Below are 17,499 nucleotides of genomic sequence, written 5' to 3'. Positions count from 1 at the left end.
TATAAGTTGTGAATTTAAACAAATGGATATGTAAGCTATCCATGCATCCTCTCTGCTTTTATGGGGATGGATTGCATCGAGTCAACATTTTATATGAAACTTGAGCATTATTTTACTTACCTTGTTCAAAAATCAAAATCAGGGTTGGAAAAATTTCAAAGATGACTCTTTCAAAACGATTTCTTTCAGACTGCTAGAATAATTTCAAGGAGAGGTTGAAATTACACCTGCTCTGCCGCAAAAACAACACTCACTACAGTTAGTTGCAAAGTTTAGTTGCCGTGTTTAGTTGCCGTGTTTAGTTGCAAAGTTTAGTTGCCGTGTTTAGTTGCAATGTTTTGTTGCCATGTTTAGTTGCAAAGTTTTGTTCCAAAGTTTAGTTGCTGTGTTTTGTTGAAGTGTTTAGTTGCAAAGTTTAGTTGCCGTGTTTAGTTGCCGTGTTTAGTTGCCGGGTTTAGTTGCAAAGTTTAGTTGCAAAGTTTAGTTGCCGTGTTTTGTTGCAAAGTTTAGTTGCCATGTTTAGTTGCAAAGTTTAGTTGCCGTGTTTAGTTGCCGTGTTTTGTTGCCGTGTTGAGTTGCAAAGTTTAGTTGCCGTGTTTAGTTGCCGTGTTTAGTTGCAAAGTTTAGTTGCCGTGTTTAGTTGCCATGTTGAGTTGCAGGGTTTAGTTGCAAAGTTTAGTTGCCGTGTTTTGTTGATGTGTTTAGTTGCCGTGTCTAGTTGAAGTGTTTAGTTGCAAAGTTTTGTTGCAAAGTTTAGTTGCCGTGTTTAGTTGCCGTGTTTAGTTGTCGGGTTTAGTTGCAAAGTTTAGTTGCAAAGTTTTGTTGCCGTGTTTAGTTGACGTGTTTAGTTGCAAAGTTTAGTTGCAAAGTTTTGTTGCCGTGTTTTGTTGATGTGTTTAGTTGCAAAGTTTTGTTGCAAAGTTTAGTTGCCGTGTTTAGTTGCCGGGTTTTGTTGCAGGGTTTAGTTGCCGTGTTTAGTTGCCCTGTTTAGTTGCAAAGTTTAGTTGCCGTGTTTAGTTGCAAAGTTTTGTTGCAAAGTTTAGTTGCAAAGTTTTGTTGCAAAGTTTAGTTGCCGTGTTTAGTTGCCGTGTTTAGTTCCCGTGTTTAGTTGCCGGGATTAGTTGCAATGTTTAGTTGCAAAGTTTAGTTGATGTGTTTAGCTGCCGTGTTTAGTTGCAAAGTTTAGTTGCCGTGTTTAGTTGCAAAGTTTAGTTGCCGTGTTTAGTTGATGTGTTTAGTTGCCGTGTTTAGTTGCAGGGTTTAGTTGCAAAGTTTAGTTGCCGTGTTTAGTTGATGTGTTTAGTTGCCGTGTTTAGTTGCAAAGTTTAGTTGCCATGTTTTGTATGTGTTTAGTTGCAAAGTTTTGTTGCAAAGTTTAGTTGCCGTGTTTAGTTGCAAAGTTTAGTTGCCGTGTTTAGTTGCCGTGTTTAGTTGCAGGGTTTAGTTGCAAAGTTTAGTTGCCGTGTTTTGTTGCCGTGTTTAGTTGCCATGTTGAGTTGCCATGTTGAGTTGCAAAGTTTAGTTGCCGTGTTTAGTTGCCATGTTTAGTTGCAAAGTTTAGTTGCCGTGTTTAGTTTGCCGTGTTTTGTTGCAAAGTTTAGTTGCCGTGTTTTGTTGAAGTGTTTAGTTGCAAAGTTTTGTTGCAAAGTTTAGTTGCCGTGTTTAGTTGCCGTGTTTTGTTGCCGTGTTTAGTTGGCACGGCAATCGAAGGACCAAGTAAATGTCAGGTTTAAACACCTATTGAGACAGATTTAACAAACACAAGAAAGACAAGAGAGTTAGATTCTTTTGTCCTCGCGAGGAGAACAGCCAGAGATGTTTTCAGTCACACATCTCTTCCGTTCTCAAAACATGTGTGTCCGTTCTCCCTTTCTATTGCTGTTAGGATCCCTGTTACAGAGAGCGTCTCAAAGGGGCGGGGAAAACACTTCAGTCACATGATTGCAACGCAAATGCTAGTCACTAACAAAACACATGGTATCTACACGCTAGATTATTCTGTTCCAGACACAGGATAACACAGAGCAAGTTGTACGTCTTCACAGCGATGGTTTTATATCTAGCAGGTCAAGGATGCAGAGGTTTCTGCTGAGCGATAACCTGTTGAAAACAGTTTCTCTGCTGTTCCTCAGAGGCCTTCTGAGAAAGGAATCAAAGTAATTCAACAACACAGAAACTTTCTTTATGCTAAGATGAAACAAATAAAGGCATATAAGACAAGAACATTATAAAGGCACATGAAACAACAAATATTTGATAATAATATATATAATTTACCTAATACTTTCCTACTGCAGTGTTCCCTGTGGTGTTTCATCCTGTCAAGTGGATGCAAATGTTTTCTTTATCATTTCAGAAATGGGCCGTATTTGTCTCCGGATGGATGAGGCCTTTGACAATCCTTTCAAATTGTAAATTAGAAGAAAGATGATGGATGATTTAAAACAATAAAAACAAAAACTGTGTGTCATTTAATTTGCAGCTGATCCAACTTAAACATATTGGGTTAACTGGTCACAATTAATTCAATTAAATTTATCCACATAAGTTTATTAAATTGTCATGTTAAACAAATGTAAACATAGTAAGTTTGACAAACATGATTCTATTACATGTGACCAATTAACACAATATTTTAAAAGTTGGAGCTTTTTAATCAGCGTCACACATTGGATTGGGTTTAGTTAACAAAGTAGGTCTGTTTCATGACCTTAACTATTGGTTTACATCATTTCTCTGGGCATTATCTGATCATATCAATTCTTTTCCTTTTTATCTGCCAAATTTTCCACCTGGTCACCACTGTGAACAGAAACAGGAAGGGAACAGGGCGAGAAACAAAAACTTCCTGAAAACCAAGTTGGAAAGTTCAAGTCGTATTTAAGAGTACGGGTTTTGTCACAGTTTAGAAAAAGGAGAAAAACTATTTAAAAATAATTTCAAAACCTAAGTATGTTCTAGAAAATATGAACCATGCAGCTGAAGCATTCAAACGTTTGTTAAAATCCTGATGAATTCCTAGAATTTTATTTTTACTTGACAGAAAAACGCGAGAAGAATCTCCAGTTTTTTCATGCTGACCTTTGTTTATTTCTGCAGCCACATCTGCAAAAGAGAAACATGGACAGGAAGTCATTAATTTCTATGTGTGAGGTGTTTCCTGTTTTCCTGATGCCTGTAATTGGAAATGTCTGTTTGCCCAATTTCCCTAAGTCTGCACGAATATCCACAACCTGCACAGGATGTCTTATAGTAATAATATTGTTTTATATGTGTATTATATATGTATATGTTTTATAGAATAGCAATATTGCAATAGAAATCATTAGTTTGTATTTTTCATTCTTTACTTTTAAAATATTTTCTCATTCAAAGATGAGGATGCAGATATTTGCTGTAGATTTTTTAAATCTTGTGCATCTTTCAGCAGCAAAAGGAGTTTAACATATAAAGCAAAAACTAAACACAAAACTGCAGAAAAGAGAGAAAAACTCCATGCAGCTATATTTATACCTAGTTTCTGTCGACGTTAAAAACTTAAAATTTTCCACTTTGATCTTGGAATCTTGTCATAATCTCAAAATTCTGAATTTTTATTTTTAAAACACTGAATTTAAGCTTAAAGTTCTGATTTTCATTTTATATTTTTACTTTAAATTCTGAATTTACTTTTATAATTTAAGTTTAGAAGTCACCATTTAATGTCAGCACCCTGAATTCGACATTATTCTTGGATTTATGACTTTAATCTAAACATTTTTACTTAATTTCAGAATTCTGACTTTAAACATGAGGATTTTATTTTTACTATTTGCCAGTAAGTTAAATACATAATTCTGATTTTAATCTCAGAATTTGGACTTTAATCTGGGTATTAAAATTTTTACTTTGCTCTCAGAATTAAAGTTCAGATCTGATCATCTAATATAATTCTGACTTTAATCTCAAAACTCTGACTAAATTGTGAGGAAAAAATTCAGACTCTGAAGTCCGAATTCTTGCTTTAGCTGCAGAGTTAAAGTTTTTAAATCCTCATTAATATCATAATTCTGACTAAAGAAAAGAAAAGGATTCACTGTTTGCTTTACAAACAGTGAATCCTCCAAAGCAGTGACTCTTTCTGCTGCTGGTTTCTGGTTATTCACCCAGATGTAATTTAAATGTGTTTTGTTATTTCAGAGAGTTACTCTGTCTTACTGCAGCGGCTGGAGAAAGCTGAATGTTTTCGATGTGAACGGAAATCATCCAGAACTCCCTGCAGTTTTGGCTGCAGATGCTTAAATCTTAAAACTTTTCTAAGGAGCTCTGAGCTCATTTTTCCCATCCTGACTTTCGCCAGTGGGGCCCCTTCAGACCTGAGCCAACCACAGCAGACGAACTGAAACCCACTGGAGAAAACTCTTCTCAATCTGTCCAAGATAAACAATCATCATCCTTCGTGATTTTCTTGTTCTCTTTGCCTCTTGTTGATTTCTTTGACCTTTTATGGATTTCTGTTAGACCATTTTCCTCCAGTGTTGCTCAACCTGCAGTTGAGCTGCACTCAACCTCTCTTTCCTGCCAGTAATTTTCTCTAAAAAATGCATATGCTTTCCAGTGAACTACTCAGGATGTGATGTCATTTTGTGCCGCCCGCCCATATATTTGTTGGCAGAACCTTCCAGAACCTTCCAGAACCTTCCAGAACCGTCCAGAACCCTGACCTGCAGCATCCAGAGCAAAGATGGGGAAAGCAAACTCCTGCCTCAAGATAGCTTTTATCCTCCTCAATGTGTTTTTCGTGGTGAGTGCAACTATTTATAATTTCTGATTCTCTGGCAGCTTTATAAATATGCAAACCAAGTAGTTACTTTGCCAGCATATTAGTGCAGTTGTAGGAAAAATGTTTATTTGTTAGGATCTTCATTGGTTTCCACAGATTGGTGAGATATCACATTTTACAGATTACACACGACTCTTTCTTTGAAAATTAAACAAAAAAGGAAATGTTCTTTTTAAATCTCTGTTTTTTGTTTAATTTATTTCATTCCTGAATTGTTCAATAGGCAACAGATTTTTGTAGCCGTTCACAGTTAATTTTGTCTCACAAGAGTAACTGGTAAAATTATTATGTATTCGATTAGAATAAAAAACTTTTCATAAAATGTTTCAGCTCTCGTTTTGCAATGAGGTGTGTCAAATGAAATAATTATTCATACTGTTATTTCTTTCTTTAATTTTGTTCTTTCATTTATCATGTGTGTTTCTTGAAGTTGACTTACTGTATATTGGTTGTGTAAAAATAAACGGTTTGTTGTCTTACCACCCAAATGGTGTGGGACCTGTGCGCTGGTCCGTCTGGCTGTCTCAGTTTTCCTGCTGGGAGAACTAAATCATAAGCCTGTTAAGTCTGTATCCGCGGTTACTAACTTAATATGAAAACGTTCAACATCTCGGTTCACTGATCCGACTAACAATCCCAATTATATTGGTGTTCCACTTGGCGAACCCTCAGAATACAAATTAGCACTTGAATGGGATGGTTGGGTCTTACTGATGATGATACAGATAGTGATACATAAGAACATTGCTAGAATTAATTACATTCATTTTAACATCCTGAGACTCACTAACTTCACTGTAGATGCTGTTGAGGGATTATCTTCTCAGTTACAAGCAACCTCAATCATGGCTTTGCAGAACTGAATAGCCTTGGACATGTTGCTGGCTAAAGTTTGCAGCATGTTTGGAAGCTCCTGTTGCGTCACAATTCCCGACAACGTAGGACCTGGACAGCATGTTGAACGGACACCGAATGGACTGAAAAATCTCAGAAACGAGATGCAAGGAAACTCTGGAACTGATGACTGGATTCTGAAACGGTTTGAAAACTTTTTCGGACGTTGGAAAATTGTGATCATTTCTGTCATCGTTGTGAACTTGGTTGTTTTGTTCCCGGCAATCTGTGGACCGATCTGATGTTTCCCATGTATTCAGTCTCTCTGTACTAAATTCATGATGTCTGTGTTTGAAAAACCTTGTTACGTCCACAAAGGGCACAACATACTTGAGGACACGAAGACAAAAATGAGGATTCAAAAGTAATTTTTATTTTCAATTCTCTCGAGCTTTTCTTTAAGATGGGCTTCTTTTGATTTTTCTGTGAAGAAAAAAGAGAATTAAATCCTCGGTTCCCCGTGTCCCAAAAAGAAAGAACACAAAAATCCCAAAGTATAAACAGAAAGTTGGACCTGATGAGCCGGTCAAAAAGAACAAAATGGTACAGCAGGGGGCCAACCCTATACAGGGCCGTCGAAGCCCCTGCTAGTACCGGACTACACGAAAAAAGAAACTACTGTTAAAGAAAAATCGAAAACAGGACAACCGGTCCCACCAGGTCAAAAATTACAACAAAAAAACATCAACCAAACAAACAGCTAACAAAAACTACCGTGTGGCAGGCTGGAGACGTGCGCACTGCGTCAGAACGCATCCTGGGTGTTGGTTGGGAGTGGGCGTCGCCCTTACCTGGCGCAACCCAGCCTATTTATAGGCTGTCCAACAGCGTCACAAATTAACGGACCAATTACAAGAAAGAATTATGAAAACTCCAAAGTATATTAAACAACAACAACAAAAATCATACAACTAACTTCTATACAAAATAATCCAAGTGAAAAAAAAATAGACAGAAATAAATACAATGTGCCGGAGCACATAACAAACCTAAAGTTCAGCAAATGTTAGTTCAGACTTTTGTTTCCCATCATGCTGATGTGTGATCTGGAAGAAGAATCAACCACTGAGGTAATCTTGATTGATCCCAATACTCTTGACTCAAGGTTTAAAATGCCATCTGTGCTAAGAAGTGACCAGCAAGTGAAGAAGTACGATTTTGTGTAAACCATTCTTGATTTTCTTTTTAAAAGTTTTGAAGTGTTTTCATTTTGTTTTCACTTTTTCATTATTTGCTTATTTCCTACTTTATTTAGCCACATTTATTAGGGGCCTATCCCCCCAGAAACAGCTGACTTCTAATAACATTTGTGATTTTATTGATTTAAAGCATCTAAACGATGAAGGTCAATGATTGAAGTTTTTGATTATTATTCCCTCTTTCCTTTTTGCCACATGTGATGTGAAGACGTTTACTTTTTTAATTTATTGTTTCAACATATATTTTTTATTTACAACCATATATTCTTATTTTATCATCATAATCATTTACCGTATAATCCTTTATTATTTTCTTATTCCTTATTTTGAATTTTCGTCTTTTTCCTTTCAGTTGAAATCTCTTCCTATTTTTGAGATTTTTTGTTGTCTGTTTTATAGCTATTTCTTTTCACTTTAAGAATAATTATTTTGAGTTATTTCAAGAACAAAAAAAGTGTGAAATTGTCAAATGAAATAATTATTCATGCATTTCTTTCTTTCTTTAATTTTCTTCTTTCATTTATCATGTGTGTTTCTGGAAGTTGAGCAGCAGCTCAGAGCTGCAGCTTTAGCTCCGTTTGGGGAAATTGTCATTCTGTCTGTGAGAGCGGCTCGGTTCCCTCCAACAGCCTCATTTCTGTATAAACACCTGACTGCTGATAAAGATAAAATAATATTCACACCTGCTCTGATTAAACTGTTGGACTCTCAGGGTGTGACGCAAGCAAGGCGATTATTAGAAACCACACGTCTGTTATCTACTCTGAGTATATGTGGAGCTGCGGTTTGAACAATGTCATTATGTTCTGTCTTATTTTCTGCTTGACCTTAACCTTCCACCTGATGACCTTGTTCCAAGAAACATTATTTTTGGTTGACTTCCTGGAATTGTTTTTGCGCCACCTGGGGGTCTAAGATGTGTATAAAATTGATGCTCTGCTGCTGCCTGGCAGAGTTTATTTAACAGCCTCTGGCTGTACAACTTTCTCTCCCCTGCGCAGGTTTGTTCTTAATAAAGAACAGTGTTTTCTGTGTTTTCTGTGTTTTCTGTTCTGCCTTTTAAATCCTGGTAATAAACTATTTTTCTGGGTTAACAGGTGAAAAAAGCAGGTAAAATCTAAAATCTGACAAAAATCTAATAACTTTAGATTTTTAGATTTAGTTTTATTTTAATGTAAATGGAAGCAGAACTTTTCTCAACTCTTTGTCTCCCTCTAGTGTCTTTTTGTTGCAATTACGCCTTCCACGATGCATCTGCGTAAACTCCCTTTAAAAAGTCTTTGCAATCCACTTTTAAAGTCTTATTTTACTCCCAACCCCTAATTTAACTATTCAAATGAGGCTCTATCGTTTTCATTTTATGTAACTTGTTAAACTGACACGCAGTATTTAACTTTCTGCTCGCAGGTCATTGGATTTGTGATGATACACGTATCCGTGATATCCGGTACCAACACCTACCAGGTAAACACGAACAGCGTTGCTATTAAGCATCAGGTTAGATGGAAGAAGTGAAGCAGACAGTTTCTGCACACACAGGGCGTTAAATTATCTACGAATGGCGCTGAATAAATTATTGTGTAGCCAGAAACTGTGTGATGTTTATTCAGACACGTAGCGCGTTTTGAAAGCAAAATCAGCTGATGAACTAGAAATTATGTTTCTGCCATAAAATTTTTAATGTTACAATATATTCATGTGTTTTTATGCTGCTTCTTGAACTCGATTTGCCTGCACTTAAAAATATAATGTATGGATTATTTGATTTAGCGCCGCCCCTATGCGTAACATTTAGCGCATTTTTGCGCCAGTGGCTGCGTGTGACTGGGACTCAGCTGTAATCCGGTGTCTCTGTTGTTGTTTCAGGTTTCTGGATTCAATGACCTCAACCCGCTAAAGATGTGGGTGTTTGCCCTCGTCATCCTCTTCGTCGCCGTCCTGGGAATCTACGCCGCCATCGCAGAGAACAACATCGCCCTGAAGATCGTACGCAAAAAAAAAAAAAAAAAAAAAAAGTTTACCACTTCCAAAATTCTCACAAAAATGTTAAACTTTTTTGTTTCCATCAGTACAAAGTCTGATTTACTGTTTGGTTTCATTTACAGTTCGTAGGTTTGACGATAGTCATGATGATCATCTATCTGTTTATGGGGATTTCATTCACTATCTATAGAAAAGTGGTAATGTATCTGACTAATGTTGTGTTTCTCTGCAGTATTTTGTCCTCTTTTATCTGTACTTTTATGTAAGATTTCTGACTTTAATCTCAGAATTTAAGTTCTCAAGTCATCATTTAATCTCAGAATTCTGACTGGACACATAAAGCATCTTTTATATTCTCACATGCAACCTAAATTACATTTTGAGAGAATTTGGTTTCCGTAGTTTTCTCGTTTCAGTCACTAGAGTGTGTTTTAACGATACAATCCCAGCAGAAGTTTTGGTTGTGGAGACCTTTACCAACTTTGGTCCATCTAACATTGAAAAGTAAAGTTTTGTGATGAACGGACCGACAGGAATCTGTTGGGAACTTAAATTACCGGACATCTTGTTTGTTGTAACTTTTGTGCTCATTCTAATCTGTTCTTCTCTAGTCTAAGATTCTATTAATGCAGTTTTTCTGACTTTGCAGTTAACGGATAATTTCAACAACTCTGATAGAGAAATTATGAATTTCTTAATTAACGGGACCCAGTCTGAAGCTATTCAAAGAAACGTAAGGCTTTTTACCAAGATAAGCTAACAGTTTTTACGCAGTTTTGAGATGGATCACGTACTTAAAGTCGCCTGTGGTTGCAGGGCAAATGCTGCGGAGCGTTTCGTGCAGAAGACTGGGGCACGAAAATCCCAGAGTCCTGCAAATGCACTGAGTCTGACTCGAAATGTAAACCCAAACCTCAGGTTGGTTACATGCAAACATGTCACAATGTAATTCAAGCATTTCCAATGGGAAGCATAAAAGATATATAGAAATATTGTTCTGAATCAAACTTTCACTGTGTTTATATAAGGTCTAAATATAAACACAGTGAATTAAAACCTTTAATTTAAGGTCCAAACGTCAGAGCAGGAAGATACAGAAATCTAACAACTAGAAAGGTTTGTTTATGTTTCAACATTTGAAACATAAACAAAAAAATTTTTTCTGGAACATTTTTGAAATTATTGTCAACATTTTTGAGTTTTTAAGCAATTTGTTTGACTTTTAAATGCAGAAGTTAACTTGTTTTTCTGGAAAATTTCTGAGATTAATCTAAAGATTTCTGATTTCTGGGAAATGTTCAACTTCTGAAACTCAGAAATTTTCAAGTTTTTTCCTAGACAATTTCTGAGATTAATCTAAAGATTCTGACTATTTTTCTACCAAATTTTAAACTTTTGAAATTCAAAATATTTCTTGTTTTTTCTGGAAATTTTCTGAGTTTAACCTCAAAATTTCTTGGCGAACATTAACTCAATTTTTTTAAACTACAATGTGCCATAATATAAGACTGAATAAAAACAATTTTTTTAATTCATTTTTTTAACAATACACCCATAAATCACATTTAGTTCTAAAGTTTGATCTTTGTCCCAACAGGGAACTGAGGGTCCAGATAAGATCTTTTCTCAGGTATTTAATCAGCTTATTTGCAAATTGTTCTGAATTCAGTCATCATTCCCATTCTGTCATGGTTTTGAAAATATTTAATGTTTCTGTCTTTTCTTCCACAGTCCTGCAAAGACGTTTTGTTAATGGTATTTAGACTGCCTCCCACTTTTGCCATGGCGCTTTTCTACGGATTTGTTTGCATCGAAGTAAGTTTGAACTCTGATCTCTTTTACCATCAGGGGTTTCCAGCCTTTGTTTCAGACGTTGCAAATACAATGTACCCATCGTTTCAAGCAGCGTTGTAGTCATCAATTCCACGGATAAACTGGTATTTCTTTGGTAGAAAATGACCTTGTTTTGCTTTGTACAGAGGCTCTTAGAAGGTGTCCTTTAATAATAATGATTAATAATGTAATAAACACTAAATTAGCTCTGACATAACAAGAATCATCCCAGAATCTATTATTGTTATTTTATTGGCTGAAGGCTGCCCCTATATGTTCATTGCACCAGTTAAAGATCAGAAAACTCAAAGCAGAGGTACATAACAGGAATTAAGGGCAGATTTTTGCTTTTTTTCCTCTTGTTTTTGATCTTTAACAGTTTTCTTGTTTTTACAGATTCTGCTTGTGGCGCTCGGCTTCCTCCTGATCTATCAAATCAAAAAATCCGACTCTGGCCGCTCTTTCACATGAGGAACTTTGAAAGTCATACGTTCTTTTTGTCTTTTCAAGAAAAAATGAAGACATCATCAACTGACTGGTCCATATAAATTGTAAATTGGTAAAATGTAAATAGAATCCCACCGTAAACTAACGGTGGGAAACTAGTAAGAAATCTGCAAATAACCAACGAAAATAAAGTTTTAAATGATATATTCTTGTCAGAGGTTTTGGCTTTGCTGTGGATTAAATCTTTTACTGAAATATAATCATAATCTGCCTATTTTAATAGTTTGTACCTTTTAAATGCATTAATGCATGGTGGAAACCATCTTAGCGCTACTGCAGAAACATCCACCATTTTCCTTTGTTTGGGGATTCAGCCAATCAGCACAAAGGAAAATGGAAGGTAATCTCGGATTGGCTGCCAATAGACTTTTACAGCCAATAGCGTGTCAGCTAGTATTTCAGCTTCATAAGCTGCGTTTTCTTTTGATAATATGCACTATAAAAATAAGAGATTAAAGTCCTACGAGAATAAAATCAAAAATAGTTTGAGAATACAGTCGTAGTATTACGAGACAAGGTCATAATATTCTGATTATTGGTTAAACCATAATATTGGTGAAAGACTTAATTTTTGTAATATTACAACTTTATTCTTGTGAAATTGTGACTTTATTCTATTAATTTTGACATTTATTATTGTACAATTTTATTCTTTTAATTCTATGACTTTGTTCTCATATTATGATTTTATTTTTATGCAACTTTATTCTCATAAGTTTATTTATGTATTTTTATTTTTTTTTTTTGTAAGTCCTGGGTCACAAAAAGGGTAGATTTTTTATTTTTTTGCAAGTAATTTTACAGAAAAATCTAGAAATACATTGGGGTTGACTGTACACTGGTTCCAAAATGTTTTACAAATAAAAATCTAATGAAGGTGTGTGTGCATTCAGCTCAAATGAATGCAGTACTATGTTTGGTCGGAGTCACAACAGTAGCTAGTAGCTACCACCGTCCTTACGCCCTCTGGTCGGCTCTTGTGTTTGTTTTCCTTTCCCTGACCTTTCACCCCTGTAGGCACCTGGATCCGCGGATTGGCTCAGTTAACTATGTGACATTAAATGACTGCTAACAGTCCCGTGATGCTTAATACACAATTTTCTACTTAAATTAACAAATAATTTTCATTAATAACATCGTCTAGAAAAATATACCCTTATATAGCAAGGAGTATTTAATTAATATAAATAAACGTTATACTTTATTTATGTAGATTTTAAGAATAATCCGGAAGTATTTCTTTAGCGCATGCGCAAATGAGTCAGATGTACGGATAGTGCTTCCGGAACAGGTCGTGAAGTGGCAGGATCTAAAGAACCGTGTAATTTGGTTCTATATAAATGAATTAAAGTGAAAGTTTATTTTCTAAAAATTGACATTTTGATCAACACTCCATGTCAGAAGGCGGCGGTTATGCAAACCAGACATTTCTCGGATAAATTAATTTGGCAGAAAGGCTACGTTTTAGACTTTTATTTAAAACAATGTGGATTCGTTTCTGTACACATTTTTATAATCTCGATTTTAAAAATGAGTCAAACTTTGTAGAAACTGGCAGCGGAAACAGATTTACTAAAAAAGAAAGAAGCAGCTGCTGCCGCCATTAGCCACGGAAGCCGGGAAGACGCCAGGCTGCGTGGTGGGAGGATAATTAGAGGATTGGGAGCAGGTGTTCCCGTCGGGTCAGGAGATGCTGAAGGCGGGAATGACTCAGGACAACCGCTGAGCAGGAAGAGTGAGTTTCTGGAAACCAGCAACAAGCCTCATAATGTGAGTAAACCGTTTAAAACCTTCACACAGTTGTTATTTCCAGCACTTTTGATCTCTCAAACTGTGACTGATTGTTTGCTCTGGGTGCTAAAGCGGAGTTTGTTTTTTTTTGCAGTGTGATGAAATATGATTGTTTCTCTTAAGTTGAATTATGTATCTTTAGATCTTCTGCTGTGTTTCTGGCAGATTTTTTCCCCTCTGTTTGTGGAGCTTTACTGGTTACACTGGCTTTACTTGGAGTTGGTTTAGGAGCACAGTTGGGCTCCTGGAGGTGAAGTTGGGGTGTGAATGAAACTACTTTGGTTTTGTTTATCTCTTGGCTGTTTGGGCTGCAGTTGCTCCATGCTAATTCAGCCCCGGTTCAACCTGCCAGCAGATGCTTTTCACCGCAGGTGGACTCAAAGTTTTCCGCTCCGTGTTGTTTTCCATGTCCGAGTCTCCTTGTAGCAGTTCACCTTGCTATGCTGCCATGTCTCTGTAGAACTGCTGCTTTGGTTTTGTTTCACTCTTATGAGGTCGCTGTTTATGTAGATGTGAATTTGGGTTTATGAAAAATACTGCTTACTGAATATTAACTGTACTTTGCTTGACGCGTCAATAATGAGCTTTAAAAGGAAAGAATAACATATCAGCATAGCAGCTGTTATAAATGTGGGCAATATTCCTCTAATCTCTGAAAAACACAATTTTGCAATTGTGATGTTTACATTAAATACGAAATGCAATTAAAATCACATATAAATATGTATGTTCATGCCATAAAGTCATTAGAAAAACATTCCTTGCCATCATACCACTTCCTGTCGTCCTCTTCTTAGTGGTTTGCGCCAGTAGTAACATCCGGTTTTTGATCATGTGACTCCTGTGACGAGAAAATATTTCCTTTGCAGTTTTGCGAAATAAACCAATTTTGATACAGACAAAAAGCCTCATCCTAGCACATAATGCGACTTTATTCTGGTATTAAAGTCGTAACGATACGACTTTATTCTTCCACTTCTCTTAATATTTTCTTCTTTTTATTTTCTGTAGCCTTAACACTCCGTCATAAAAAAGAAACACAAAATACCAAACTGCAGTTGGCAAATGCACAAAGGGACAAAGGTCCTCATTTCTGGAGACAAAAAAAGCCGTTATCCCCAATTTTGAGCAAAAGTAAAAATTTCTGAATTCAAAGAATTACAAGAAGACTTCTTATTTTTAAAATTTGTAAAAAGAAAAAAGGCTGAGATCTGATCATAAAGAACCGTCGGGTTTGACTCTTGACTCTGATCTTTTATGAACATGTTCAGCTCAAACAGGGAGGATCTGGTTTTGAAACCTTTTTCTGTTTTTGTTTTGTCACGTTTTTCTCGGAGTATTCTATATATAGAATATTTTATATATGAATAAAAAGCATGAAGCATTACATTTAAAGAAAATATGATAAAATCTAAATGTGATATTTTTCAATTTAAAATATAAAAGCATGGGGATAAAAGAGCTGGTGAGCGACTTTCCATAACCGACCGCCAGATGGCGGTAAAAGCCAGAAAAACAGCTGAAACCTGACATAAGGAGGATCAGAGGTGTTTGTTTTTGAGGTGTCAGATTTAACTGAGTGTATTTTAAGTTGATGCTTTTGTGCGGCTGATCACTCTGTCAGGCTTCCTGTGATTTGATGGACAATCTGAACACGGCGGCTCAGCAGCCACGTCCCGTCTAATCCTCCTCCTTCCCAACGCTGTCAGCTGAGCTGCTGCTCAGTGAATCTGTCTTTGTTTGGGGCTGATGTGCTCTGTCAAACCTGTTCCTGCTACAAAACAGCTTCTCAAACCTGATCAGACTCAGTGGGAGGGATGCTTGGACTCCCAGCTGATCAGCAACCACAGGTAGATCCAAGCTGCTCCTCAAACCAGTTAAAGAATTAACATCAGTTATCTAGAGAGGCATAAAGAATTTAAAATTAGCTGAACATTAAATAAAACCTGATGCTACCTCTAAAAACATTTAACTTTTTGTTTGTAGTTTAAACTTTTTATTTCTTTTCCATTTCTGCATTTACTTTATAATTAAGTTTTCTTGCGAATATTGTCTATTTCTGTTGCATATAAAATAAACACCTTAAATTATACATGCTAATTCAAATAAGCAGATGTAGTAGATGCATAATTAATTCAGTTTGTACTTTATTAGTTGCTTTATAGTCAATAAATTATAATTATAATTGAAAAATAAATTGGAGAAAAGTGACTAATTTAACTTTGACTCATTATCTAGTTGTAGAGTTTGTTGTTTTGATTCTGTTTGTAGCTGAGGAAACAATTTAGTTTTTCATGAAAAAAACTTTGGAGTAAAACCATCAGGAAATTTTCTAGAAAACTTGGACATTTCTGAGCTCAAAATAGAAAATTTGCGAGAACTCAAATCGAGATTAATCTCATATTTTCTATAAAAAAACTTTGCTAGAACAGTAAAGAAACAAAAGGGGGAAAAAGTCAAATTGTCAACTTTTAAAACCAATTTTTTTTTCTGAGCTTAATCCAAAGATTTCTGAGGCTCCTTTTCTTGCAAATTTTCGACTTTTGGATTTTATCTAGGAAATTTCTGAGCTCAAAATTTGAATTAACTTTTGTTTTTTCCTGTCTATGACTCGTTATTGTAGATTTGTCGTCTTTTCTTTGAGCTGCAACCTGTTTGTATTTCTGCACATTGAGAGGAAATGGAGACTTGAACAGTAACGGCTCCCGTGTCTTCGCTGTTTTGACGGGTAAAGAATCTGATGATTCACGTTCAGGGTGAATGTCTCGCTCAACAAATACCTGGGAAAAAAAAATCTCATTTTATCACCAACAGAACCGGAGCCATGTAATCGTGCCAAGAGGCATGATTAGTATGAATGAATCCACAAGCATATGGAGTCAAAATGTCTGCCAGGAAAAGATGCCAAACATCAAAAATGCATGAAATTTCATTGCCAGCTTGGGTCAGACGCTGATTAATTCCTGGCGTTCCGGTAATAAACGTCGATCTGAATTTCAGGAGCAGCGCGGCAGAAATTTGAAGACGTTTTCTGTTCTCAGGTCAGATTGGACTCCCATTAACCTCACTGCTAATGGTCACTTAAACCCCAACAAGGAGGAGGATGATCTGGACTAATTTCAATTAATTTCATGCCGTTTCCAGCAGTGAAGCGCAGAACTGTGGAAATGTTTTTGATATTTCTTTGTGTGGAGCAGAACTTGAGAATGATAGTTTTGGAGAGTTGGCCAAAAATGTAAATCACTTTCTGTCTTTCTTTCCATCCAAATGATTTCTGTTTTTTAGAATAAAGAGGGTTTTAGCAGTTGAACGTCAAATTCCTGAGATTTTGGCTCTTACCTCGCCTCACCTGGATGGAATGTCTCTCGAGAAAATCATCCAGATAAACGAGGCGTCCTTAAGATTCTCAGGAGGAAATCTCTGTTTTCTGCAGGATGTGGAGTTTTTCACTGTTACTGCATGGACAATTATGGAGCAAAATTATAAAAGTTTTTATGTAGCTTCAATATATTCCTGAGCACAATCTGATGGAACAACTGAGCAGGTTTCCCAGATTTCCTGCAGCAAAGCGATTTAAATTAGAACGATTTTTACTACCTGGTATTCATGGAGTTTCTTTAGTCTATCATAACTTTTCCTGGAGGAGAAATTGTTCTGGAAATTGTTGTGATGAATAATATAGTTAAGTGTTATAACTTAATAATGCGAGAACAGATTCTCACAGATCAAATTCTTATGAGCATTTAAATCTGGAAGACATTTTTAAATATCCCAAATAAACAAAACAGAAACAACAAAATACATTATGAAATAAAATGTTAAAGTTGAGACCAAAGGACCAGACTGAAGACGTTCATCACCCAGTTTCTGGTAGAAAGAGAGAAAAGAGGAAAATGATAAATCATGCAAATGGAACTTATTGAGTTCGTTTTAATTGATCATTTAATTGATTTATTGCGACAGCCATAGCTGTGGTCCAACTATTCACTCCTGAAGCAATTTTAGAAAAGATCTGGATCATTTAGAATAACCACCAAATCACATGCAGTCAAAAGTATTCATACTCCTTGAACTTTTCCATATTTTGTCACATTAAAATGACAAATATATTTAATTGGAAATAAATGTGAAACATGATTCAAAACATTTTTTTACTGGTTAAAAACTGGAACTAGAATGGTCCAGTCAAAGTCCAGACCTAAACCCAATTAAGAATAACTGCTGTCTAAACGTTCTCCATCTAATCTGAGTTTGAGCTTTTTGGTAAAGAAAGTTTCAGTCACTAGACATGCAAAGATGGAATTAAATCACATTTACTGTCATGACTTCCAGATTCTAGTAAATATGTAGGATTGGTTGCATAAGTTAAATCAAGCGCAAAAATTTCCATTTGCATGATTTATTATTTTTGTCTTTCTACTAAAAACTGGATGATAAAACTCTTCAGTTTGGTGTTTTGGTCTCAACTAA

General features: G+C 35.9%; 1 protein-coding gene across 1 annotated transcript; it reads left to right on the top strand.

Annotated features, from left to right (window-relative positions):
* Nucleotides 1–4,536: 4,536 nt before the first annotated feature.
* On the top strand, nt 4,537–11,382 carry LOC116736374 (23 kDa integral membrane protein-like). The gene is made up of 9 exons (XM_032588795.1): nt 4,537–4,783; nt 8,323–8,379; nt 8,782–8,901; nt 9,021–9,095; nt 9,548–9,631; nt 9,715–9,816; nt 10,496–10,528; nt 10,630–10,713; nt 11,128–11,382. Exons 1-9 carry the CDS (start codon nt 4,724–4,726, stop codon nt 11,200–11,202), a joined length of 690 nt encoding a protein of 229 aa, XP_032444686.1. The 5' UTR covers nt 4,537–4,723; the 3' UTR covers nt 11,203–11,382.
* Nucleotides 11,383–17,499: the final 6,117 nt, after the last annotated feature.

This window comes from Xiphophorus hellerii, chromosome 17, assembly GCF_003331165.1.
Source record: "Xiphophorus hellerii strain 12219 chromosome 17, Xiphophorus_hellerii-4.1, whole genome shotgun sequence".
Taxonomy (NCBI): Eukaryota; Metazoa; Chordata; class Actinopteri; order Cyprinodontiformes; family Poeciliidae; genus Xiphophorus; species Xiphophorus hellerii.
Note: the sequence above shows the minus strand (reverse complement) of the source record. Positions and strands in the feature narration are given on the sequence as shown.

Coding starts and splice junctions, on each gene's coding strand:
- LOC116736374 (XM_032588795.1), top strand. CDS start 4,724: ATGGGGAAAGCAAACTCCTGCCTCAAGATAGCTTTTATCCTCCTCAAT. Junction 10,529..10,629: donor CAGATAAGATCTTTTCTCAG/GTATTTAATCAG, acceptor TTTCTTCCACAG/TCCTGCAAAGACGTTTTGTT. Junction 10,714..11,127: donor ACGGATTTGTTTGCATCGAA/GTAAGTTTGAAC, acceptor TTGTTTTTACAG/ATTCTGCTTGTGGCGCTCGG.